General features: G+C 40.2%; 1 protein-coding gene across 7 annotated transcripts in view; it reads left to right on the top strand.

The window, feature by feature from the left end:
• ANKRD6 (ankyrin repeat domain 6) overlaps nucleotides 1-26,625 on the top strand; it is a 322,801-nt gene that overhangs the window by 153,903 nt on the left and 142,273 nt on the right. For all 7 annotated transcript variants that reach the window (XM_077487254.1, XM_077487250.1, XM_077487252.1 and 4 more), the window contains one exon: nucleotides 18,038-18,301. In XM_077487254.1, the coding sequence (XP_077343380.1) occupies nucleotides 18,182-18,301 (120 nt within the window). In that variant the 5' untranslated portion in view covers nucleotides 18,038-18,181. The remainder of the gene's footprint in view (nucleotides 1-18,037; nucleotides 18,302-26,625) is intronic.

Below are 26,625 nucleotides of genomic sequence, written 5' to 3'. Positions count from 1 at the left end.
ACCGGGATTGGACCAGTGTTATGTCTATAACAGGAGCTGGTCCAATGCCGATGGCGGAGGCGGGACTGTGTGTGTGTGACGTGAGAGCCGCGTGGAGAGGAGATGCTGGCTCTGTGATTTCCTGATGTTCAGGCTGCTTTGATGAGAGATGGTGAGTCTAAAAATTAGGATTTGCATTAATAGGCTGCAGATGGACATTGATCAGGCTGCATTGAGGATATTGATCAGGCTGCATTGAGGACATTGATCAGGCTGCATTGAGGACATTGATCAGGCTGCAGATGGGAATTGATCAGGCTGCAGATGGACATTGATGGGCAGTGACCCTTAATTTGCTTCAAAGTTGTATATTTAAAAAAATAGTTTTTTTCCTGAAACTTCCCTCTTAAAATTAGGGCGTGTGTTATACGCCTGTATTATATGCCGATAAATACGGTAATTTTTTAATTCACAATGCTTTTTGGGGAGAGGGGATTAGGGCAGTGGACAGTGTTGGTAGGACAGGGGAGAGTGGTGTCAGTAGTTTTTATTTTTTTACACTTTTTCATTTTTTTGAATTTTTTAAATATTTTTTGGAGGGCTTTGGTGAGATGTCAGGGGTCTAAATAGAACCCTGACATCTCCCCTTTGAGACAGACAAGGGGACTGAGGACACAGATTCCCCAGTCCCTTTCTCTGCTCAGTTATCACAGGACACAGGAGCGATCTCGCTCACTGTGTTCTGTTCCTGACAGTCATTTCTCCCACCCCCCCAGGCAGCCAGAGGAAGAGGAAGGGAGGGGAGCTGGCCGCAGGGGATGAAGGGAGGCTGAGGAGGAGGACAAGAGGGGCGGAAGAGAACACGGGGCCGGAGGAGAACACGGGGGCAAGAGGAGAACAGGGGGGCGGAAAAGGACGTGGAGGGGGCCGAGGGAGGAGCACAGAGAACAGCTGGGAATGATCAGTGTGAACACCGATCCCCCTGTATAGCTTTTTATCTGACGGCCGCAAGAGAGAAGGATAAGCGGCTGTCAGCTAAAAATTGATACGAAGGAGAACAGTGTTCAAAGCTATTCCCCGCCACACCAATCATTCCTGGGAGTTTGCGAGGCACTTGCAGGTGTGCGGGAGCCGCCGCAGACTCCCGCACCTCATGGGAAACTTGAGCTGTCTTAATACCACAGATCATAAGCACAAGGGTACAGGCAGCAGCCTGTCTAGCTTTCATCCCACTAACAACTTTCTTTAGCTTTGGCTCTAGCTTTTTGGCATTCCTTCTTTTGGACCCATTACTGACAGCCTGGATCTCTCTTCCCTGCTTGAGTTCACATGTTCCTTGAAGTCTTAGCTCTGTCCAGCTTGTTAAACAAAAAAGAAAATTACTCAATTCCCCCATCCATACACTTGATGTAAATAGGGGAATCCCTCCTGCTGTGATATTGTATTATGACAGCAGGGAGACTTGCTCACCGTCAGAATACACTGATCAGCACCGCTGGATCACAATTTATCTGTTCTCTGTTGAACTACAACTCTGTCAAGCTGAATTACATGTATGGTATGGCCAACATAAAGGATAAGTTCACCTTTTGGAGCATGTTACATGTTCCATCTGTATTTAGACTGGAACATGGAACATGTTCCAGCTTCTGCCTCCATATGCAATGGACTCTTTGGCCCAAATTTGGCTGCTGAACAGTAGTGAAAAAACATTTACCACATATGCAATTTGAGGAAAATACCTTTTTGGTACTTCCCTGGATGAGTTTATTAAAGTGGTCACTGCAAGCAAGAGTACTCTTGCTTCAGAAAAATTTACATCAGGATCAAGCTGGATAAGCTCTTGTTTTTTCCATGCCTCTCCAAGTCCAAGTCCAGAAGTTAGTTCCCAAACCTTGGACACTAAAACCTTCCAAAACTGCGAGCAAGTCCTCTTCACATTGAAAGGACACCCCCACTTTCCAAAGTGGAGGGACATCATTTAGCCTTTGTAAACAACGGGACCAAAAGCAAACACCTGAACCAAAAATACATCAGATGAATGAGTGAATAACGTGGTGTTCAGGATGCCACAAGCTAGAATCTGCATCCACCCTGCTTTATGTTATCTCAACTGCCAATGTCCCTGCAATGATTAGGAAGCCTCTGTGCTGCCCTAGCACAACTCCTTTCCCAAGAAATGATTGAACTATATCAAGGTTTCTACTCTAATTTTTCCACGGTCCTGACCTAAAAGTGCTCAGCACTTTTCTTCTTGTAAAAATTAGATGTATAGAATCTACCAATCAACCTGTCATTGTCCTTCATATTGTTTAGAATCTCCAGAGGTTCAGTTGGATCATGAAGTTAGTACTGGAACCAGCCCATCACTTGGGGTACCATGATCTCCTTCTAGATACTGCTCAGTTAAAAGTTGTCCAGTGTGGAAGCCACACTGCCTGGACAAGTGAAGTCTGGTTCCTAACACTAATCTATGGGAGCTTCCATCTTGGAGAATATACAGCAATATGATTACATTGAGGGCTGGTATGCCTGGAAGTTTCCCACCAGTACACATCAGATGCCCAGCACAGCACAGCACAAAGGCAGCTGAAGATGTTTATCTAGGCTTTCCCTGTGACCTTATTCACAGTTTTAAAATGTTGGAGTGGTTGCCATTTTTGTTTTCTTTCCAGACCTGGCATGGGAAACGCTGGAGATCTTCAGCTGGCATCGTACTGTCATAGGTATCTGGTGTAATCTTGCACCTTTAAAGAGGTAAGAGCTACCCTAGTATATACCAACCCTTAATTTATTCACTGCTATGTATGTTCCAAGATGGAGGCTGTCATAGGTTAAAGTTAAGGACCAAACTTCAAAGAAGGGCATTGAAGAGGCAATGTTAATGTGTGCTACTAACATCTCTTTTGTTAATGCAAGTTGTTGAAACAGTGTAAAGTATTTATTTTTTATTTTGCTGACTAGGTGACAAATGTGCTGAGAATTTTTTGTGCTGTTTTTTTTCTATGAAAAGTCCTTTCTATGTAAACCTTTTTAAAGCAAGTTTTAAATTGATTGGAGTGAGCATGGATAATGTGCTTGACCACGTGTTGCCCATCACCACAGTAAGTTAAAAGGCTTACCAGAAAGCCAGGCCTGATTCACACTTATGCATTTTCAGTGCTTTTTGCATTTTGCAGATTTGCACTACAGGACCTGTTCCATAGGAAACCATGGTAAATGGGCTGTAGTGCAAATCTGCAAAATGCAAAAAGCACTAAAAATGCATAAGTGTGAATCAGGCCTTATTCAGGAAGGTCACAAAGCGCTTATTGGATCAGAGATCCGCATTGAGGAAGTTCAGGTGTCCTGAGCGTCTCCCTCCAGAAGCCTCCACACACAGCAGGCATTGATCAGATCAGATCAGATGACCCCAATATCAGGGAGTGCAAATATGCAAACTAACAAAGACTCCAATAGTACAACATTGTCTCTTTTGGTAATTTAATGATGAGTATTTACAATGCAGCATACAACATTTTTGGTTCAATAGCGAGTATCCAGTGCAAAAATAGAAAAAAACGGAATTCCTTACAAATTAAAAATTCACAATTGTGTATATGCGATTGCACATGCGCAGAGCATGTGAGCATAGCTTCTCGACAATCGTTTTCTCAGAATTGACGTAATCAGGTGTCCTTTTTTATTGTAGAACAGAATAAATGTTCTGTCACTGTTGTTATGTACATGTGACTCTTGTACGGGGAACATCACTGTAAATAACTTAAATACCTGCAGCTTCGGCTTCCCTTTCTGTAAAAATGATTGTGTAAATCCTAAATTGTTATAAAAAAAAGTATAAGAACGCAGTGATGCAGAACTATAATGCATTTTCTGATAGAAAACAGATATGTATGTTTTGACAGGTGTACAAAAATATAAGGCAAAGAAAACAGGAAAAGTTTGTTAGGAATACAAGTAATTGCAGAAAAGCATAGCCACAGATTGCCTATAAATTGTCAATGCTTCCCTTCAATGCCTTTACTGAGTCTATTCAGTCATTTTATTTCAGCTATGCAGCCACAGGAGAAGAGTAATTGCGGGAAGAATTAAGGCATTGAAGTGGTCCCTCTTTACCAGTAGTTTATGTGGAGCTCAAAGGCCATATGGCTATTTGGAAAAATGGGGAGGGAGCAGTTTATGAGCGTGTGTGCTGGTTTATTAGGAAGCCTTACTTTTAATTCTATACAAAGTCCCCAATTCTGCAGAAAGCTGCTTCATGTGTTAGCATCCTGTTAAAAGATCTTCATATATGTGTTGACTTAACCACATTTCACTGCAGGCCTTAAGAAAAAAGTTTTCTCCATAACAGAGGTCTAGTCAGGCCAAAGAAAAAGTGATTAATTACACGTAAATTGTATTGCTTAGCCCCTGGCATTGTCTTAAATCCTCATTACTTTTTTATTTTGTGTTGCGATGGCTGTCTAGTCACTTTACATGCTTTGGAAGATACAAGCATAATTTATGTGTATAGCATTTCACAATCGTAAGATCACATTTTATAATAATTGCTGTGTTTCCAGCCCTGTCATTAGAAAATAAAACTTCCGTTTTTTTTAATGCCTAATATCAGTTATAAAAAGCATTTACATGTCCATAGCTTCCAAAGCTGTTTTGCCTAATGCTGCGTACACACAATCGGAATTTTGGTCAACAAAAGACCAATGAGAGCTTTTCAGCGGAAAATGCGACTGTGTGTATGCTCCATCAGAATTTAGCTGGCCAAATTCCCGCCAGCAAAAAATTAAGAGCATGTTCTCAATTTTTGCAACGGAAAAACTTCCGATCCGAAAATTCCGATCGTGTGTATGCAATTCCGAAGCGCAAAAATTCACGCATGCTCAGATTCAACTAGGAGATGGAAGCTATTGGCTACTGGATATTGAACTTCCTTTTTTTAGTCCCGTCATACGTGCTGTATGTCACCGCGTTCTTGGCGGTTGGAATTTGGTGTGACTGTGTATATGCAAGACAGCTTGAGCGAAATCCCATCAGAATTCCATTGGGAAAACCATCAGAGCTTTTTCCAACCAAAATTCAGATTGTGTGTACCCGGCATAAGATGCTACAGTACCAGCTTTCAAAAGACAGTTTTTCCATTGCCTTCAAATTGGCATGAATGCCAACTTTCCTGCTATATTTTTAGACCTGTATTTACAAGTTGCTGCTGTCCTGTGGCATCTCTTTGAATTTTGTAGAGTTTACATGGTGGAGGATTATGTCCACTCTTGTTTGCATAACCTATGGCTGCCGATATCATCACTCCTACTGTTATTAGCATGTAGTTTCATTTGAAAGTCCGGCTATCTTGTGTTACTTCACACCAGTAAGCTTTGTTTGCAATTGGAAGGGCTGCTTCGCTTAGAAGTCTAAAACTGTACCAACTGGGAATCTCACTGTGGTCAACCAAACTTGACGTTTTCAGATCAAAAGCAAAGCATATTGAAAGCAGATCTGAAAGAGCCCTAAGATTATTGATCATTCTACAAAAATCAAGGCAGACTGCTGTGAATGGCATTGATTATGCAGAATGTTGACATTGCTGAGATCCATGATTGAAATGTGTGTAATAAGAATAGTGCTAAAGTTTTGCGAAATTTTAAGTAACTAAAAGTAATGGAGAGATGGTTTCTACATCTGCCTAGAAGTGTTATAAACAAATTGAAGCAAGCTTTTTTGCCATGCTGAGCCACACTGTTTAGTAGATGTAAGTAGGATCATATACAGTATAACAAACTAGTACTTGGTACAGTATAACAAACTAGTACTAGTACTGGTGTAGATATGTGGCTCTTTTCAAACAACACAATCTCCCTGAAAATATATTCAAAATCACTCTGAACACATTGAAAATAACAAAGTTAAAATCAATTTTAAGACCCTCAAAACATCAGGAAGATGAAGGAAAATTCTTTGGTCGTAACTTACTTGATATATAGGATAGTTTGCAATGTTGTTATCCATTTTTATGTCTGTCTGTGCATCTCTTCTGTGGGTATCATTTGTCAATATAGCTCTTACATTCTGTACACATTATAACTTTGGTTAGCAACATATGCACCAGCGTAGATGGTAACTATCTCCTAAACCGTGCAGGTTTAGAATATATTTACAGTACTTACAGGTAAGCCTTATTATAGGCTTACCTGTAGGTACATGTGGTGTAACAGGGTTTACAACCACTTTAAGATAAAATCAACAAAATGTCAAAAAATGTGGTAGGCAGGCTGTTTTATAAATGTTAGGATGTCACCTTTCCGTTTCTGCAATGATTTTTAGACAGATTTATTCTAATGCTTAGACCATCAATTTTTTTCCTAATTAGTAAGTGGAAGCAAATAACTTTACAGATGAAATGCCAACTGAGTAATCTGCCAGCTGAAATTATAAGTATTTTAATGCAACTCAATCTATAGGACATTCATTAAATATGGATCTTGAAATCACTCTAAATAATGACATGGAATAAAAACAGCATGAAACTCAAACTTTGAGTAGATTGATGTTATGGTGAGGTAAGTTGTAGACATTTTTTCTTTTAGGATCAATTGCATTTTCAGACACTGGGTGTGAACTTGACATATAATTTCACAACATCTTCATTTGCTATTTGGCTGGGTGTAGCCTGTTGTTTTATGCAACAGTTTGAGACATTTCTTGATAGGATTGAGCTGACGGCATGTATTATTTATAACAATTACTGCATAAGAAGTATAAGCAAAAAAAAAAAATGTGTTACTACTGAAGACTTGATTAGCAGTTGTAGTCCTATTCGTTGTTTGTATAGATTGGAGCTCCAAGTTCTTAATTGGTGTGTGAGTTACAGTCCTCCCAGGCCTGGACACTGGTCTCCCTATTGTATTCCCTGTTCCAATGTCATTTGATCAGTTAAAAAGAAAAAAAACTATCATCTTGCACTACACAAGTTTAAAGACTCACATTTTTATGCAAATAGCATCTGGCTCCCCTGTAGGTTAAAACATATTATGCAGTTTATTGTGTCATACATGTAAGGCCATTTGGGCCCCACATAAGCCAGCAGAAAAACTCCCATTATGTGTCTTTCCTTATCCCCATCCCATGTTGAGGGCATGTTGTCTGGTATGGTTGGGGGGAGAAGGGGGGACGCATGCTCTGATAAGGGTCGGTGTCGATTTTTGGGGAGACATGTGTCTTTTTTTTCTTGATTTTTTTTGCACAGGGTTCCTCCTTAAAAGCCATACCAGTTCTAGATAGAATTTTGAAGGGAGAAACCTCATGTTTTTTTTTTGTTTTGTTTTGTTTTTGTTTTGATTTTTTTTTTTGCATGGGGTCTCCCTTAAAAATTCTTACCTGATCTGAAAGGCCACCTATATAGCATATACATAACATGCAAAAGACATATATAATAATAATATACACCAATTAGCCATAAAAATATCACCACTGAAAGGTAAAGCAAAAAACATTCATAATCTTTGGACAATTGTATCTGAAAGTGGGTGGTATATATTAGAAAACAAGTGAATATGTCAGCAGAAAAAATGGGCAAGCATACAGATTTGAGCAACTTCTGACAAGGGCCAAATTGTAATGGGTAGATGACTGAGTCACAGCAAGTCCAAAACTGCAGCTGTCGTGGGATGTTCCTGGTCTGCAGTGGTCAGGACATACCATAAGTAGACCAAACAAGGAAAACTGGCAAACTGGTGACAGGGTCATGGGCAGCCAAAGCTCATTGATACATGTGGGGATAGAAGGCTGGGCCATGTAGTCTTATCCAATAGAAGAGCTGCGGTTAGTCAAATTGCTGAAAAAAGGTAAATCTGATTCCGCCAGAAACATGTCAGAACACAGTGCATCACAGTTTGTTGTGTATGGGGCTACATAGATGTAGACCAGTCAAGGTGCCCATGGTGATCTGTATCCATAACCAAAAGCAGTTACAATGGACCAATAAGCATCAGAACTGGACCATGGAGCAATGGCTGAAAGTGTTTTGAGGTGACTTAACCACTTGCCCACTGGGCACTTAAACTCCCTTCCTAACCAGACCAATTTTCAACTTTTGTTGCTCTCACATTTTGAATGAGAATTACTCAGTCATGCAACACTGTACCCTTATGACATTTTTGTCCTTTTTTCACACAAATAGAGCTTTCTTTTGGTGGTATTTGATCACCTCTGGGTTTCTTATATTTTTTTTTGCACTATTAATGATAAAAAAAGACCGAAACTTTTGAAAAAAAAATGCATTTTCTTTGTTTCTGTTATAAAATTTTGCAAATAACTCATTTTTTTCATACATTTTGGCCAAAATGTATACTGCTACATATCTTTGGTAAAAAATAATCCAAATCAGTGTAAATGATTTGGTCTTTGTGAAAGTTATAGAGTCTGTATAAGCTGTGGTGTCAATCATTGAAAATTGTTTACACCTGATGTACTGATCTCTCATTTCTTCAGACCCTAACAAGCCAGGAAAGTACAAATACCCCCCAAATGACAAATTTTTTTGAAATTAGACAGCTCAAGGTATTTAGTAAGAGGCATGGTGAGTTTTTTGAAGTTGTAATTTTTTCTCGCAATTCTTTGCAAAATTAAGACTATTTCTTTTTTTTTTATTTCACAAAATTGTCATATTAATGGGTTATTTCTCTCACACAACATAAACATACCACAAATTACACCCCAAAACACATTCTGCTACTCCTCCTGTGTATGGCAATACCACATGCATGAGACTTTTACACAACCTGGCCACACACAGAGGTCCAACATGCAGGGAGCACCATCAGGCGTTCTAGGAGCATAAATTGCATATTTAATTTCTTGACCACCTCTTTCACTTTTGAAGGTCCTGGAGCACCAGGACAATGGAAACACCCCAAAAATTATGCCATTTTGGAAAGAAAACACCCCAACGTATAATCTATTAGGCATTACAAGTCTTTTGAACATGTCATTTTTTTCCCACACATTTTTGGAAAATGTGGACAGAAAATAAAAACGCATCTTTTGTTTTTGATTATTCCAACACATAGCAAGTATATAGAAAAAAAAATACACCCTAAAATACATTCTGCTTCTTGTCCTGAGTATGGCATTATTACATATGTGAGACTTTTCCACAGCCTGGCCACATACAGAGGGCCAACATGCTGGGAGCACCAGCAGGTGTTCTAAGGGCATACATTTCAAATCTAATTTGACTACCTATTACACTTTTGTAAGGCACTGATGGGCACTGCAGTGGCACTAATGGGCACTGTAGTGGCATGGATGTAAACTGATGTGGCATGGATAAAAACTGATGTGGCATGGATGAGTATTGATGTGGCATGGATCTGGCATGGATGAGCACTGATGTGGCATGCCTCGATGGATCAGGGCTATTTTGGTGGCAAGAGGGACCTGCTCAATACTAGGTAGGTGTTATCATGTTATGGTGAGTGGTCATAATGTTATTCCTAATCAGTGTATATTAAGCATACTATTCATTATAATGCATATGAATAAGAAGAGAAATCAGAAAGTGAAGACAATTAAGACTCTAAAATGTTATATCAGGAAAAGTTGGCCTGACAGAAAGAGTTTGGAAACAGTGACTTAAGTGGGAGGGAAGAAAACAAGCTTAGGGAAAGCTATACATAGCTAAGAATAATTGCAGGGAAAAGCTTGGCTATAGAAAATGCACACAGCTCTATAGCTTCCTTTTGGTAGTCAGGTAAGCAGTCAGGACAATTTCCTCCAGTACATGAGGTGAAGATGGCAAACTGCATAGAAAAATACATAAATAAATGATCAGAAGATTACAGAGGAAAGGAATCATAGAGGACTGATTCACACTAGATGTGTTGCCATGGATTTTGCCGCATGTTTCTGGAAAAATGTACGAATATAAGAAATATATATAAAACCTGTTTACCAATGCTGCTCTTTGGGTGCATTGACCTGCATTTTGCCATTTAGGTCAATTAATATTAAGTCTTTAAAATACAATGCCACACATCTAAAAATGTATATTTACAATTGGTTCACCTTCTATTTATTTCCACTGTTACACCTTTTTTATAGCACTTATGCCATGAATTACAAGAATTGATGATTCAAAAGAAATACAACTTTCGATTGATATTCCTTGCTTATATGCAATGCTATTATCCAGCAATATTATAGGCACTAGCAAATTTTACACAAAATATGCTTTACGATTGATTAATAGGTACTTTTTCCATCATTTACAGGCACAAAATGGGACATCCCTACATGTGTTATAGCACATATCACTGTACATAGCACATGGCAGTTAAATATTTCTGAATGTCCCCTCAGTGTGCATTGTCTCTTGGCCTTTGTCTTTTCCCTCCAGCTCTGCTGCAGATAGTAGTACATGTGCAGTTGCGTGATATTTTTTTTGCATTCGGGAGCTAAATTACAGCAAAGGGAGACTAATGCCGTGTACACACGATCAGTATTTTCATCGGAAAAAGCTCTGATGGTTTTCCCAACGGAATTCCGGTGGGATTTTGCTCAAGCTGTCTTACATACACACGGTCACACCAAATTCCGACCGTCAAGAACGCGGTGACGTACGACAGGACTAGAAAAAGGAAATTCAATACGCAGTAGCCAATAGCTTCCATCTCGTAGTTGAATCTGAGCATGCATGAGTTTTTACACGTCGGAATTGCATACGCACAATCGGAATTTCCGATTTCCGTCTGAAAAAATGAGAACCTACACACCAATGGATGCATTTTCCAACGAAAAGCTCTCATCGGTCTTTTGCCAATGACAGCTGATCATGTGACGTAAGCAGAGCCGGTAATCGGCTATTTTTTCTCCCCGTGTTGACAGTGTGAGGAGAAAAAAAAGGCAGATCATGTAATAGGGACATAAGTCCTGATCAAGGAGATTGCTGAAGCTCATCTGTGCCCACCTGTGCCACCTGCCAGTGCCACCTAGCAGTACTCCGCCTACCAGTGCCCACCAGTGACACCCATCAGTGCCCAGAGTGCCACCTATCAGTGCCCACAATCAGTGCCTCATCAACAGTGCTGCCCATCAGTGTCACCTACCAGTGCTCACCAGTGTCACCTACAAGTGCCCATCAGTGCCACCTATCAGTTCCATCTATCAGTGGTACCTATCAGTGCCCATCGTTGCCACCCATCAGTGCCACCCATCAGGGCCCATCAGTGACATCCCATCAGTGACATCTTATCAGTGCCGCCTAAAGTTCATGGTCATCCTCATACATGCTGTTAGGTTAATGTTATTTTATTGGCTTACAGTAGCCCTGAATACAGGCTCTAAAATGTGAGCATCAAAATAAAAAAATAGCAGCCAACAGCTGGTTGTCAAAAACTTATTGGTGGAAAAAATCTGCTAGCAAACATGTTCAGTCTGCAAGATGTTAGTTAAAGCCATCCTGAAATATTTTCATAGCAGCTCGGTGCTCATCATCCTGAAAATTCCAGAGATTGTTGAAAGTGTAAAATCCTTCCGAAATGTCTACAACAGTAAAAAAAAAAAAAAGAGTGATGTAAATGAGTAGCACATCCAAGTAATTAGTTAGCCTTTTATGAAGCAGGGTCACAAATGCCAGAAGGGAAATTCTTTGAAGCAGCATGGTAATGCTCTATATCAATCACCAAATGTGACAGACTGATACTATATAAATTATGCATAGCCCACGGATCAATGCATTATGCTCAGTCTCTTTGCTTTTAAATTTTTTCGTATTAGTAAATTTTATCAGACTTTATATACTTGAATCTTATTTCAGGGTTGGTGTGCGTATATATTATACCATCACATTTAGAATCAGCTTTTAGAAGACAAACTGTATCCCCTTTTTATTTATGTATTTTTATCAATACACAGTACATGTGTAGGAAATTAGCTTAATGAAAATACATTTCTTTCTCATCCACTGATCTTTAATCTTCAGGTTATACTGCCGCCTACAAGATGATTGGACACTGAAATACAAAATTACTGTAGGCTAGCTCAGTTCCTAGTGACCTAGAAGGATGGATGTCTTTTCTGCAGCTCTGCTATGTTAAGACTAACTGACTTTTGCTAGCACATTTTTTTGACATTTTGTTTTCAGTCAAGACTCTTGTCTGCATCACTGCTGGATCTTTGTCTCTTTGATTGCAGCTTTCCAGTGTGGTCAACCTCAATTAGGTTTTTGGAGTACCGCATCCAGACCCAGCTGGACTGGATGTACAGGTATAGTCTAGGAGTGACTTTTGGGCACTCGGTTCCATGTAGGACACTTTACAGAATACATTCTGGTAAAAACTAGATGTGGAGTTTTTTTTTCCATTGCCTTTGTCTCTAAAGACTCATTTAGAGAGTAAGCTGGTCGGGCCATGTATCATTATTTCTCTGTTCCCACTAATCTAGCTATAGAAGGGGTTAACACTATGGCACTAAGTGCTGGTGCCATGCTCGAGGTGGAGTGTCATGCGCATGTGCTCCTCACCTTTTTCCTGCTATACAGAATTAAAGGAGACTCTCCCTACTGCTGCTCTTGCTTTAAAGGAACCATATAAGACTTTGATCTTTGATCTGTTCCTGCTGCCCACTTGCAGTGACTTTGACCATCTCTAGCCTTTTGATCCTCTCCTGATTCCAGTTGTCTGGGTTTCCTGGGTACCTGAAGCCTTTCTTCTTTTGTTTTAGGGATTATAATAGACAGTATCCACCACTTTGCTACTTTTCTAATGCACATTATCCATTGCTTTGATGCTTCCTCTAAACTGGGTATCTTTGTACAATACTATAGAACAAACAACGCACAAGCATCATGTGACACCTTCATATAACCTTTAGAAAAAATGCCATTTTATGTGATATAGCAGGTCTATAAAGAACGTTTGTGAGTACCATATTTTACTACTGTATTTTTTTAATAAGGCTGGTACACTGTAGCTGTGGCAGCGGCTTACAGCACGGGGTCCGTTGTGTGTCTGTTCACCATTTTACGTGTGAATCAGGTCCGCATTTATGGCTGAACTCGCACCTGAAATGACCAGAAGACACACAGGACCCTTCTGCAATTCTGGCCATGGCCTCCCCGGAGGTGTGTGAACCGGCTCCATTGAGAGACGGTCACACTCTCCTGTCATGCAAATTCACATCAGTGTGAACCCAGCCTAAAGTTATATGAAGGTGTCACATGATGCTTGTGAGATTTCTGTTTGTTTTATAGCATTTTACAAGGATGGGGAGCCAAGCCTGGGGGATCTCCATGTGGAGACTGAGGGAATGGAAATGGAACATTTCCTAGCACATTGAGAGGGAGAATACTTTGTAGTGTGTTCCTTAGGCATATATACACAGATACCTCACTGAACAATAATATAAGTAGAAAAAAGAAATGGTTCCCAAAGTATTAACAAAAATGCAAATATTTTTATTACAGTCAAGCCCGAAATTGTTGGCACCCCAGAAATTTTTCCAGAAAATCAAGTATTTCTCACAGAAAAGTATTGCAGTAACACGTTTTGCTATACACATGTTTATTCCCTTTGTGTGTATTGGAACAAAACAAAAAAAAGGGAGGAAAAAAAGCAAATTGGACATAATGTCACACAAAATTCCAAAAATGGGCTGGTCAAAATTCTTGGCACCCTTTCAAAATTGTGGATAAATAAGATTGTTTCAAGCATGTGATGCTCCTTTAAAATCACCTGGGGCAAGTAACTGGTGTGGGTAATATAAAAATCACACCTGAAAGCAGATAAAAAGGAGAGAAGTTCACTTAGTCTTTGCATTGTGTGTCTGTGTGTGCCACACTAAGCATGGACAACAGAAAGAGGAGAAGAAGAACTGTCTGAGGACTTGAGAACCAAAATTGTGGAAAAATATCAACAATCTCAAGGTTACAAGTCCATCTTCAGAGATCTAGATTTGCCTTTGTCCACAGTGCGCAAATTTATCAAGAAATTAGCAACCCATGGCACTGTAGTTAATCTCTCTGGGTGTGGACGGAAGAGAAAAATTGATGAAAGGTTGCAACACAGGATAGTCCGGATGGTGGATAATCAGTCCCAAACAATTTCCAAACAAATTCAAGCTGCCCTGCAGGCTCAGGGAACATCAGTGTCAGCGTGAACTATCCGTCAACATTTAAATTAAATGAAACGCTATGGCAGGAGACCCAGGAAAACCCCACTGCTGACATGAAAAGCAAGACTACAGTTTGCCAAAATGTACTTGAGTAAGCCAAAATCCTTCTGGGAAAACGTCTTGTGGACAGATGAGACCAAGATAGAGCTTTTTGGTAAAGTACATCATTCTACTGTTTACCGAAAATGGAATGAGGCCTACAAAGAAAAGAACACAGTACCTACAGTGAAATATGGTGGAGGTTCAATGATGTTTTGGGGTTGTTTTGCTGCCTCTGGCACTGGGTGCCGTGAATGTGTGCAAGGCATCATGAAATCTGAGGATTACCAAAGGATTTTGGGTCGCACTGTAGAGCCAAGTGTCAGAAAGCTGGGTTTGCGTCCGAGATCTTGGGTCTTCCAACAGGACAATGACCTCAAACATACGTCAAAAAGCACCCAGAAATGGATGGCAACAAAGCGCTGGAGAGTTCTAAAGTGGCCAGCAATGAGTCCAGATCTAAATCCCATTGAACACCTGTGGAGAGATCTTAAAATTGCTGTTGGGAAAAGGCGCCCTTCTAATAAGAGAGACCTGGTGCAGTTTGCAAAGGAAGAGTGGTCCAAAATTCCGGGTGAGAGGTGTAAGAAGCTTATTGATGGTTATAGGAAGCAACTGATTTCAGTTATTTTTTCCAAAGGGTGTGCAAACAAATATTAAGTTAAGGGTGCTAAGAATTTTGACCAGCCCATTTTTGGAGTTTTGTGTGACATTACGTCCAATTTGCTTTTTTTACTCCCTTTTTTTGTTTTGTTCCAATACACACAAAGGGAATAAACATGTGTATAGCAAAACATGTGTTACAACAATTTTAGCCATGACTGTATGTAAAAAGAATGTACAATGATATTGTAAACAATATGGTACCAATGATACCAAGGAGAATAAAGTGTGGTGAGAAGTTTGGAGGACTGGGAGATATTACAAACCCTTCCCCAAAAAGGGGAAGGTGCAGATAGACCTATTTCTCAAAATAGGTCCACAGTCCCAGATGAGAGCATACAGTAAAAGGTGGTGAAACTCATGCAGGTCATTTGATTGGATTACTTCACTTGGTTTGTTCACTGGCACGTTTGGGATTGATTAAACACTTTGGACATGAAGCTACTCCTATCCATTGCCATGATATTCCAGGGGATCTAAATCTGGTATTTCTGTGCTTAAGAAAGCACCATTTGAACCCATAATAAACATACCGCTCTTTACTCTCACCTACATGGACTTTCTTGTAGCCATCACCTTTGCAAGGTGACTGACTGAACTGATGCGTTATTCTGCAAGGACCCCTTTTTGGTTTTGCATAGGGGCAGCACCTCTGTCCAACTCGATATACCAAAATGAAAATTACCCTCCATTGGCTGGATGTCCTTTGGTCTTTGAGTCAATCTCTCCTCCACTCTCTTTCTGGAAGACTGATTCCTTTTTGCAATCCCAGATGAACCCATAAGAGTGCGCCAGCTCTTTGCTTCAACATCTCTAGGTTGCTTAGGTAGACCATCCAAGGTTCCACCCTTTCCTGTTAAGGTGCAATCTATTAAATCTGTGAGTGCTGGAAAAGATGCTCTGTGTAATGGGGATATTTTTGTATCATGGATTCATGTAAAGTGTTAATGTTAATGTTAGGTTTGGGGCTGTTAAGCCCATGGGATAGAAGGCAGCAGGCATTTTACATTGTATGGGCATTGTATATATAATAAAATCAAAACCAGACAAGCAGTTCATTTTAATTAAAATATTTTATTGCATAAATATTTTGGCCGTGGCTGTTTTTATTGATTTAATAAATTGTTTAAAATATTTACAAATAATTTTATTATCACATCACTTAAAAGTATAGATAAATAAATAAACCCAGCCACTACAGCTCAGACTTAATAATATTCTCTCTACTTAGTAATCAAAACAAATTTACCCAAAAGACAAAGATCTGAACCACTTAAAAAAGGAGGGTGGGGAGTTGTCCTTTTCACTTTCTTCTGGCAACTGGCAACTGTCAACGGTCAATGACCAGTAGCCCATATTCATAGGGGTATTTTGCAGTATACATGCATTCATTGGTGGGTTAACTGATTTAACTATCCTAGCCTATATTAAATTTAAAATGTATATAACTTTATTGGATAACTCATGCTATGAATTTATCCCATTTTCAAAACTATTGGGATATATATTTAAGACAATTACCGCTGCCTCAGATCTCATAAGGAAAGGGGGGCTATAAATAGGCTTTTTTCCCCTATTTTTCCTTAACATTCCTGTTTAACCACTTGCCCGCCATATAGCAAAATGACAGCGGCAAAGTGGTTTCAATATCCTGACTGGGCATCATATGATGTTCAGCAGGATAACAACCGCCGCACGCCTGCGGGGGCGCACATTGTGGCGATCGGTGGTGTGGTGTGGTGTGTCAGTCTGACACACTGCTATACCGATCTTGATAAAGAGTCTCTGATGGAGACTCTTTACCACATGATCGGCTGTGTCCAATCACGGCTGATCACAGTGTAAACAGGAAGAGCTGGTGATTGGCTTTTCCTCAGATGCGAGTAGAGGAGAGTCGATCGGCTGCTCCTCTCACAGGGGGGTCTGTGCTGATTGATTATCAGTGCAGCCCCCCCCCCCCCCCCCAGGATGCCCACACTGGAACACCAGGGATGTCACCACTAGGTATGCCACCCTAGACCACAGTGGATGCCAATCAGTGCCAATCAGTGCCCACAATGGATGCTAATCAGTGCTCACAATAGGCATCACTGATTGGCAGGCATTATTGTTTGGCACTGATTGGCATCTATCCATACCATCAATACTGTACATCAGTGCCACCTATCAGTGCCCATCCATGCCCATCCCTGCCACCTATAAGTGCCCATCTGTGCCGCTTGTCAGTGCCCATCCGTGCCGCCTATCAGTGCCCATCCGTGCCACCTATGTGTATCAGTGCCGTCTATCAGTGCCCCATCAGTGCTGCATATTAGTGCCCATCATCAGTGCCAACCTCATCGGTGCCGCCTTATCAGTGTCCATCAATGCAGCCCATCAGTGCCATTCAGTGAAGGAGAAAACTTACTTATTTACAAAGTTTTGTAACAGACACAAAAAAAAACTTTAAAAAAAAAAATGTTCGGTCGTTTTTTATTTGTGTAGCAGAAAATAAAAATCCCAGAGGTGATTAAATACCACCAAAAGAAAGCTCTATTTGTGGGAACAAAATGATAAAAATTTAGTTTGGGTACAGTGTAGCATGACCGTGCCATTGTCATTCAAAGTGCAACAGTGCTGAAAGCCGAAAATTGGTCTGGGCAGGAAGGTGTATAAGTGCTCGGTATTGAAGTGGTTAAAGACATTAAAATAGGCAAAGTGACAAGTTGTCTTGAAAGAACAACCTCCCACTAAAACCAATACTTGCCTTCCCTTAATTTTCTTCCCACTCTCTTCTTAAGTTGGAGATAAAAACCCTGTGTAATACTCCTCTACCATATGACAGTGTTTGTATCTGGTGTCTGGCTGCTCATAACTGATTCTGGGACATAACGTAGAAGTTTCAATACTTCTTCATACTTGGAAACACTTGGTTTTTCCCAATTAATGCAACAGAGTAACAGAGAGCTGGGGGCTGCAGCAAAGGCAGTTTGCAGTGGTAGGTTTATTCTTTCAAAAGAAGTTGTCACCTTGCCTGAATGGACAATGTGGAAGAATTGTTTAAACTATTTAGTAAAACACTTCCAAATAAGTATCAAATAAGATGATAAGCGATCACTTACAAAATAATGAATGGAGCACTGTCCATGGTCTATGAGGACTAAGTGTTTCTAAGGTTTTGCTCAAGTATGTTTTTTCTTTTTTTTTCCCTCAGATCCAAGATGCCAAAGCTGAAGCACATGATTCATTAGGCATTCCTCTCTCAAGCATGTAGTACTCACACTGCTCAGAAAAGATTGCCCTTAAATGAGCACATCGTTATCCTGAACTCGTCTTGAGGACTTCCCTCTTCCAATTCATGAGCCAGCAGGATGTGGTCGCTGCACTGTCAGAACGCCTGCTTGTAGCTGCATACAAAGGCCAAGTGGATAATGTTGTGCAGCTTATCAACAAGGGTGCCAAGGTAGCAGTTACCAAGGTAACCAGAAACTGTTTTCCTTTGTAAACGTTTTTTCTCCTTATGAATAGAGATTTCACTTTATATATTAAAATAATTTAAAATAAAAATTGTAATGTGTAAAATGTGAAAAAATGACTGAGGGCAAAAGACTTGTCACCGGTATGGCCTCTGGTTTCTCAACAGCTGATCCTTTCCTTAATACTTGCATGACATGTAAAGAGAACAGTGAACAGCACAGTAGTCTTCAACAAATCTCACTCCAAATCTTCTAAGTAGGGATGGGCCAAACACCCCCCGGCAACAGAACATGCGAACAGGCAAAAAATTAGTTTGAACACGCAAACACAGTTAAAGTCTATGGGACACGAACATGAAAAATCAAAAGTGCTAATTTTAAAGGCTTATATTCATGGTATTGTCATAAAAAGTGTTTGGGGACCTGGGTCCTGCCCCATGGGACATGTATCAATGCAAAAAAAAGTTTTAAAAATGTCAGTTTTTTCGGTAGCAGTGATTTTAATAATGCTTAAAGTGAAACAATAAAAGTATAATATTCCTTTAAATTTCGTACCTGGGAGGTGTCTATAATATGTGTGTAAAGGGGTGCACGTTTCCCGTGTTTAGAACAGTCCGACAGCAAAATGACATTTCTAAAGGAAAAAAAGTAATTTAAAACTACTCACAGCTATAATGAATTGTTGGTCCCGGTAATACACATAGTTCATTGATAAAATGGCATGGGACTTCCCCACAGGGGAACTCCAAACCAAAATGTAAAAAAAAAAATGGCATGGGGGTCCCCCTCAAAATCCGGGTCTGGTATGGATTTTAAGGGGAACCCCACACAAAAATTTAAAAAAAAGTGTGGGGGTGCCCCTCAAAATCCCTACCAGACCATTTAGGTCTGGTATGGATTTTAAGGGGAACCCCGTGCCAAAATTTAAAACAAATGGCGTGGGGTCCCCTCAAAAATCCATACCAGACCCTTATCCGAGCATGCAACCTGGCAGGCCGCAGGAAAAGAGGGGGGAATGAGAGAGCGACCCCCGAACCGTACCAGGCCACATACCCTCAACATTGGGAAGGTGGCCCGCAGCTACCCGCCCACAGACCCCCACAACCACCGGGCAAGGGTTGTGGGGATGAGGCCCTTCTCCCCATCAATATGGGGACAAGGTGCTTTGACTACCCCAAAGCACCCTCCCAATGTTGAGGGCATGTGGCCTGGTACGGTTCAGGGAGGGCGCTCTCTCGTCCCCCCCCTTCTTTTTTTGCGGCCTGCCAGGTTGCGTGCTTGGGTAATGGTCCGGGATGGATTATTATCGCTTTATCTCTTGAGTTAATCCCCTTTTTTAATGCATGCCAATATTCTGTTTGCTTTGTTAGCAGCAGCTTGGCATTGCATGCCATTGCTGAGCATATCATCTACTAGGACCTCCAGATCCTTTTCCATCCTTGCTTACCCCAGAGGTTCTCCCCCTAGTGTATAGACTGCATTCATATTTTTGCCACCCAAATGCATTATTTTACATTTTTGCCATGTAGTTGCCCACCCTATTAATTTGTTAAGATCTACTTGCAAGGTTTCCACATCCTGCTGAGAAGTTATTGACCTGCTTAGCTTAGTATCTCCCGCAAATACAGAGATTGAACTGTTTACCCCATCCTCCAGGTTGTTTATGTACAAATTAAATAGTATTGGTCCCAGGACAGAACCCTGGGGGACCTTTCCATCCCTGATCATTCCGAGTACTCCCCATTTATCACTACCCTCTAGCCAGTTTTAAATCCATCTACCCACCCTATGGTCAATGCCAACGGACCTTACTTTGTACAGTAAATGTTTATGGGGAACTGTGTCAAATGCTTTTTGCAAAATCCAGATACACCACGTCTATGGGCCTCCCCTTTTCTAGATGGCAGCTCATCTCCTCATAGAAACTTAATAGATCGGTTTGGCAAGAACGATTCTTCATGAATCCATGATTACTGCTAATGATACCGTTTTCATTACTAAAATCTTGTATATAGTCCCTTATCATCCTCTCCAAGAGCTGACATACTATTGATGTTAGGCTAACTGGTCTGTAATTCCCAAGGATGTATTTTGGTCCTTTTTTTAAATATTGGAGCTACAATGGATTTTCTCCAATCAACTGGTACCATTCCAGTCAGTAGACTGTCAGTAAAAATTAAGAACAATAGTCTGGCAATTACTTGACTGAGTTCCCTATGGACCCTAGGGTGCAAGCCATCTGTTCCCGGTGACTTATTAATGTTAAGTTTTCCACGTCTATTTCTAATTCTGTCCTCTTTTAGCAATGAGGGTGCTTCCTGTGATGTGTCATGAGGATACACACTGCAGTTTTGGTTACTGAAGCCCCCTGATTCCCTCATGAAGACTGAGGAAAAAATAAATCAATACCTTCGCCATCTCACCATCCATTTGTAACCAGATTCCCTTCCTCATTTTTTATGGAGCCAATATGGTCTGTCCTCCCTCTTTTACTGTTTATGTACTTAAAGAATTTCTTGGGATTTTTTTGCTCTCCCTCGCTATGTCTTTCGTGTTCTATCTTAACCACCCTAATTGCACCCTTAGATTTCTTGTTGCATTCTTTGTACAGTCCAAATGCTGATGACGATCCCTCTAGCCTTGTATTTTTTGAAGGTCTTCTCCTTTGCTTTTATATACATTTTTACATTGGAGATAAGTCATCCAGGACTTTTGTTCACTCTTTTAAATGTATTTCTCAATGGAATGCACTGGCTAATGCCCTTATTTAATATGCTCCTAAAGCAAACCCATCTTTCCTCTATGTTCTTTGTTCCTAAGATTTTATCCCAATTTCTATCTTCTAGCAAGGTTCATAGTTTAGGAAAGTTGGCTCTTTTGAAATTCAGTGTCTTTGTATTCCCCTTATGTTTTCTATTTGTGTGATTTATACTGAAGCTAATTGACCTGTAATCTCTGTTCCCTAAATTGCCCCTTATTTCCACGTCAGTGATTAGGTCTGTATTGTTGGTAATCAGTAGATCTAGTAATGCCCTGTTTCTAGTTGGTACGTCTAACATCTGACTTATGAAGTTGTCCTGCAAGACATTTAGGAAATGGCGAGCCTTAGATGGATGTGCACTTCCTTCCACCCAGTCTATTGTATGCTAATAAAAATCCCCCATTATGATGACACCACCCATCCTTGCCGCTAATTCACATTGTGATATGAGATATGTCTCCCCCCTCCTCCCCCAGGTTAGGGGGCCTATAGCATACTCCCAGTATTACTTTCCTCTTAGTTTCCTCCCTCTCTTTATTGCTCTTCTCTTGCCTGGAGGACAGTTTTTCCCAGTCTAAGCATAAATACCCACTTGGTGATTTCTTACGAGATCTTTTTTTTTTTTTTTGTATGCTTTACAATAGCGTGGGATACTTGGGTTGTATAGTTCCAGGTGCTGTTCCACCATTTCTATGAGCACTGGTACATTTATATTATCCCTCATGACACTTTCCGATATTTTCTCTTCCATATGGCACTTGCTGACACAAAAAGCTTTGCCACTGACAATAATGCTCAATGCCACATGCCTCTGCTCCTACCTGGCACTGGTCGTATTGCCGGCTGGCTTGATGCTTTTGCCCGCACACAGAAGTAAATGGTGTTACCACACAGCTGCTCTGTACAACCAGGAAGTGACTTGGGCTGCCCTGTCGTAGTTCTCTTTTATTTCTCAGTGCATTCTGGGATATAGGAGCCTCCACTGTCACTTCTCCAATGCTCACCTAACACTTCATAAATGCTTCACTAACACACCATAAAAGCTCTAGGTGCTGTTAAAGAGGAAGTAAACCCTGATGGATTTACTTCCTCTTTGTCTCCCTGCAAAGGTAAAGCATAATGGGCTACTATGCATCGCATAGTAGCCCATTATGTGTCACTTACCTGACACAAGAGCCAAAGATGTCACCGGTGTCTCCTGTAGTATGGAGCGTCCATCTTCTTCCGGGTATCGCTGCTCCAGCCACTCCTTTAGCAGCGGCATGCTCAGTGCGCTTGCGCGCCGCTGTCTACGGCGCATGCCTGTCTTTTTGTAAATATCTCCTAAACTGTATAGGTTTAGGAGATATTTCTTGGACCTACAGGTAAGCCTTAATCTAGGCTTACCTGTAGGTCAAAGTGGTTTGTAAGAGTTTACAACCACTTTAAGGTGTTGTTATAGAGCATTAAAATTGAAGTCAATGGAGGTGGCTATTGAACATTTATGCCTCATAAAAGTGACATGCTCCTTAATTTTTAACATGACACAACACATCGCTACCGCTCTTATGTGAACAGCACTGTGTGGTACCATTGTAATATATATGGTAGGCATTGACATGTGATTATGAGGCTTTAGAAATGCCAAATAAATGCTGCATAGATGCATGGTATTAACATACGTGTGAACAAGCCCTAAGACTAGTAGTCAGAGGCTGCACTTCTTTAGATTTCAGACTGCTACATACAGTTTTGTCTAGGCATCCGCAAATACCAGGAAGTACACTGCAGTTTTTGGAGGAATTCAAGACAAATGTATTTTTATGGCACTGTTTAGGCACAGTAACATTTCTAAATGCTGTTTGTAACATAGCAGATCTTAACTGTTTGAGTTTAGGTCCACTATAACCACCTGAGTACCAGCCTGTAAAACCCCTTCATTACCAGGCCCTTTTTCAGTTTTCAGTGCTGTGATATTTGACTGACAATTACTTGATAATGCAACACTTTATCCAAATGTTTTTAGACAATTGTTTTGAGACATATAGAAAATTTTTTGGTTGTATTTAATAACCACTGTTTTTTCTACTATGTAAAGGAACACACAAAATTACATACAAAAAAAAAAAGAAAAGAAAAACTCTTTCCCTTACTTTCTTTTAAAATCAAAATTCCAGGACAGTATGAACACCCCCCAAAAATGACCACTTTTGAGGAAAAAAAGGTGATCTCGTTTTTTATTTTTTTGCATCAACATTTTTTGTACATTTTTTTTAAAATACAGGTCACATACATACACAGATTGGAGAAGAGAGTAATCTACAGATCACATACAGAGGGAGGATGAGGAGGTTAATGTACAGATGTGCAGGATAAGGGAGGTAAAGGGGTTAATATAATGGAGATCAGCGGTATAGGAGAGGAGAAAGGGTAAAAGAGTTAAACTTTATTTTTAGCTTATCCTGTCCTTACTTGTACAGTACTCAGGAACTAATGAATGAATTCTCTAGTTCCTGTTTCTTGTAAGAAGGAGGAGTAGACACACAGACGTAAACACTATATTGTTTATATTTGTGATCACTGTGATTGGTCTCTCTATGACCAATCATAGCAATCTAAAGGTAAATAGCCACTGAAGCCGGTACAGTATTTGTGAGGATGGCTCGGTTCACAGACATTAACCTGTGTAATGGGCGCTAATAGTGCTTTATCCAGTGTCATTTAGTAATGGCGCTCAGTTAAAAATCCTCCATTTGAGCATTTTTAGACATTATTAAACATTTTTTGACATTATTAAAGCATTTAAACAGTTCTATTCAGCCCTAATCTGACTTGTCAATGCAATGCATAGGTACTAATTTAGCTGTTTGGAGGTACACCTTGCCGTGGGTGAGATGATAGGTGCCAGCAACACTAAATTTTGTAGGACAGATTTACCAATGTGTTAGAAAATCTCTGAATATCCTGGCTGATTATCTTTTTGGTTATTTACCTTAAGCTGGGTGTACATGTTCGTTTTTTGGTTTTTTTTCGGCTCAACTGGCAGGTTGAATGGAAAAAAACCTGACAGACCCCCATATCAATACAACAATGTGTGCTGTGGATATCTCTCGTATAGTATTGTGACAGGGAGACTCCCCACCTTCCCTCTCCAAAATACACTGATCAGCGCTGATTGAATATTGGTTTTCTAGTATGACTGTTAGGCCCCATATACACTATTAGATTTTCTGCAGATTTTTGTCTTCAGTCTATATCTAATGGTGTATATGGGGTCTTAGACAGAAGCGGGCAGTTAAGCCTAGTACACAATGAGAAAGACATAAAAAAAAATGTTTTTAGAGTGATTGTCCGATAATCTGATCGTTAGTACACAGCTTTCAAGAGCTGATGATGACAATTCATGCAAAATTATCCTAAGGAACAAGCACAAACATTTTCACCTAAGATAACAGAACAAATGATTTTCATTTAATCAGTACAGTATTGGTCCATAAAAAAATTGAGTGACCAAAACTGTGCATGCTCGGAAACAAAAGAATACATTATAGTACAATACATCACACAGTGCATCATCACAGGCAGTTGTATTCTGTCTTATGAGAATATTTGTAACTCTAGTAACTTATTCGTTTTCGATGAGACTAGCATACATAAAAAAATGGAGGATCATTTGTCCGATATTCTCATCGTGTGTACCAGGCTTTAGACTGGCTTCTATTAGAAAGTCAGCGGTACACATGTTTTATAATTGGCCCGGCTCTGCTGACTGACGTCTGAGAATTGGAGATTGTGAAAGACCAGAGGTAGCCTGTATGTGAACAAAATGGTCTGTCTGAGCGACATAGACAGGTTTCCATCCAGTTGGAGATTGTGAAACACCAGAGGTACGCTTCGTACACACGGTTTGATTGTCGTACGACCAAGCGTCTGATTTTTGTAAAAAGCACGTGGAATGCATTTAGGTCCTTTGTTGGGACGGGTGCATTGAATTATATGCCCACGTAAATGAGCCTTTCTGCTGAACAACCCTTGCAAGGGCAGAAAACTGTCTTTAGTTTGCTGTTTGGACGAATAAAAGTGTCAAAAAGCCCTAAAATGTATTCTGGGGAATGGACTGAATCTTTGGAAAACTCTCCATTTTAAGCAAAATCTCAAAATTGGTAATGCTGTCACAGTTTAAAAATAAAGAGATTTACAAAATAACACATTTTAACTGTAAAGGAATTGAACCTAAAGTAAAAGCACAGCTGTCAAGGTGACTCATGTTAGGTAGATTGTCAATTAACAGTGCGTCAAGAAATGTGACAGTTAGCAGTCTGTCATGTGCCTTATGTTGCTTTGAAAACTCACACATTCTTTACAGAGTTCTAAAAAAAAGTTGGATCTTGAAATGCACATGCATTATTTAAGGGGTTAGATCATCTTTAGCTAAAAATTGCCTATGCGGATAAATGGTGCCTATAGATAAAAACAAACTGTGCAGCTCTGATTAAAGTTGAATAATAATAATAATTATTATTAATATTCTTATACAGGATTTATATAGCGCCAACACTTTACAACGTGAGGGCAGACAGTACAGTTACAATACAATACAATGCAGGAGGAATCAGAGAGCCCTGCTTGTTAGAGCTTACAATCTAAAAGGGAGGGTCAAGTGATACCAAAAGTAACAACTGTGGGGGATTGTCTGATGGAGAGGATAAAAGTACTATTGTAAGGTGGAGGCAGGATATGCTTCTCTGAAGAAAAGTTTTTTAGGGATTGCCTAAAAGTGGACAGAGTAGGTCAAAATTAAGAAAAATGGGGGGTAGAGAGGTCCAGGGGTTTCATTCTGAATAGAACCCCAACGCACCGTGCTGACAGACTTCTGTGCACTGTGGTGTGATCACACAAAAATGCTACATGCACCTTTTTAGTATGCTGAGCAGCCTATTCAAATGATTGGCCAACTTAACGCAACACATGATAATGCACAGCATAGTGTGAATGGGCCTTCACAATACTATATTCTCGCTAACAAAGCTTAAGATGGATTGTTAGCTAATGTTGGTTAGTATCAAAAGGGGATAATGTTTATTTTATTTCAGCTTACCAATTCGTAGATGTGAGGACTGCATTCATTTTATGTTTTAAGCTTTCATTCTTCTATTTTCATCTGATGATCCTGCCAGTAAGTTTTTTTTATTCAACAGAACACGCTGTCTGTGGATGCAGCAAAAAGGGGGAAAAAAAATGTTGCTGTAGCTGCTTAACAAAGTGTAATTCCGCGTACACACGACCAGACTTTCCGGCAGACTAGGTCCGACGGGATCATTCCATCGGACAATCCAATCATGTGTGGGCTAGTCCGACCACTTTTTATAAAAAAAAATCAGATGGACCTAGAAATAGAACATGTTTCAAAGCTATCCGACGGACTAAAAATCAGGACAACCGGTCGTCTGTATGCTGGTCCAATGGACCAAATATGATGCAAGGGCAGCTATTGGCTACTGGCTATTGAACTTACTTGTTTAGTCCCGTTTACGCCATCACGTTCAAAACTAACGGACTTTCAAATGGACTTAGTCCGGTCGTGTG

The sequence above is a fragment of the Lithobates pipiens genome, unplaced genomic scaffold (genome assembly GCF_037356315.1).
Source record: "Lithobates pipiens isolate NorthernLeopardFrog02 unplaced genomic scaffold, aLitPip1_a1.2 Scaffold_18, whole genome shotgun sequence".
Lineage (NCBI taxonomy): Eukaryota > Metazoa > Chordata > Amphibia > Anura > Ranidae > Lithobates > Lithobates pipiens.
Note: the sequence above shows the minus strand (reverse complement) of the source record. Positions and strands in the feature narration are given on the sequence as shown.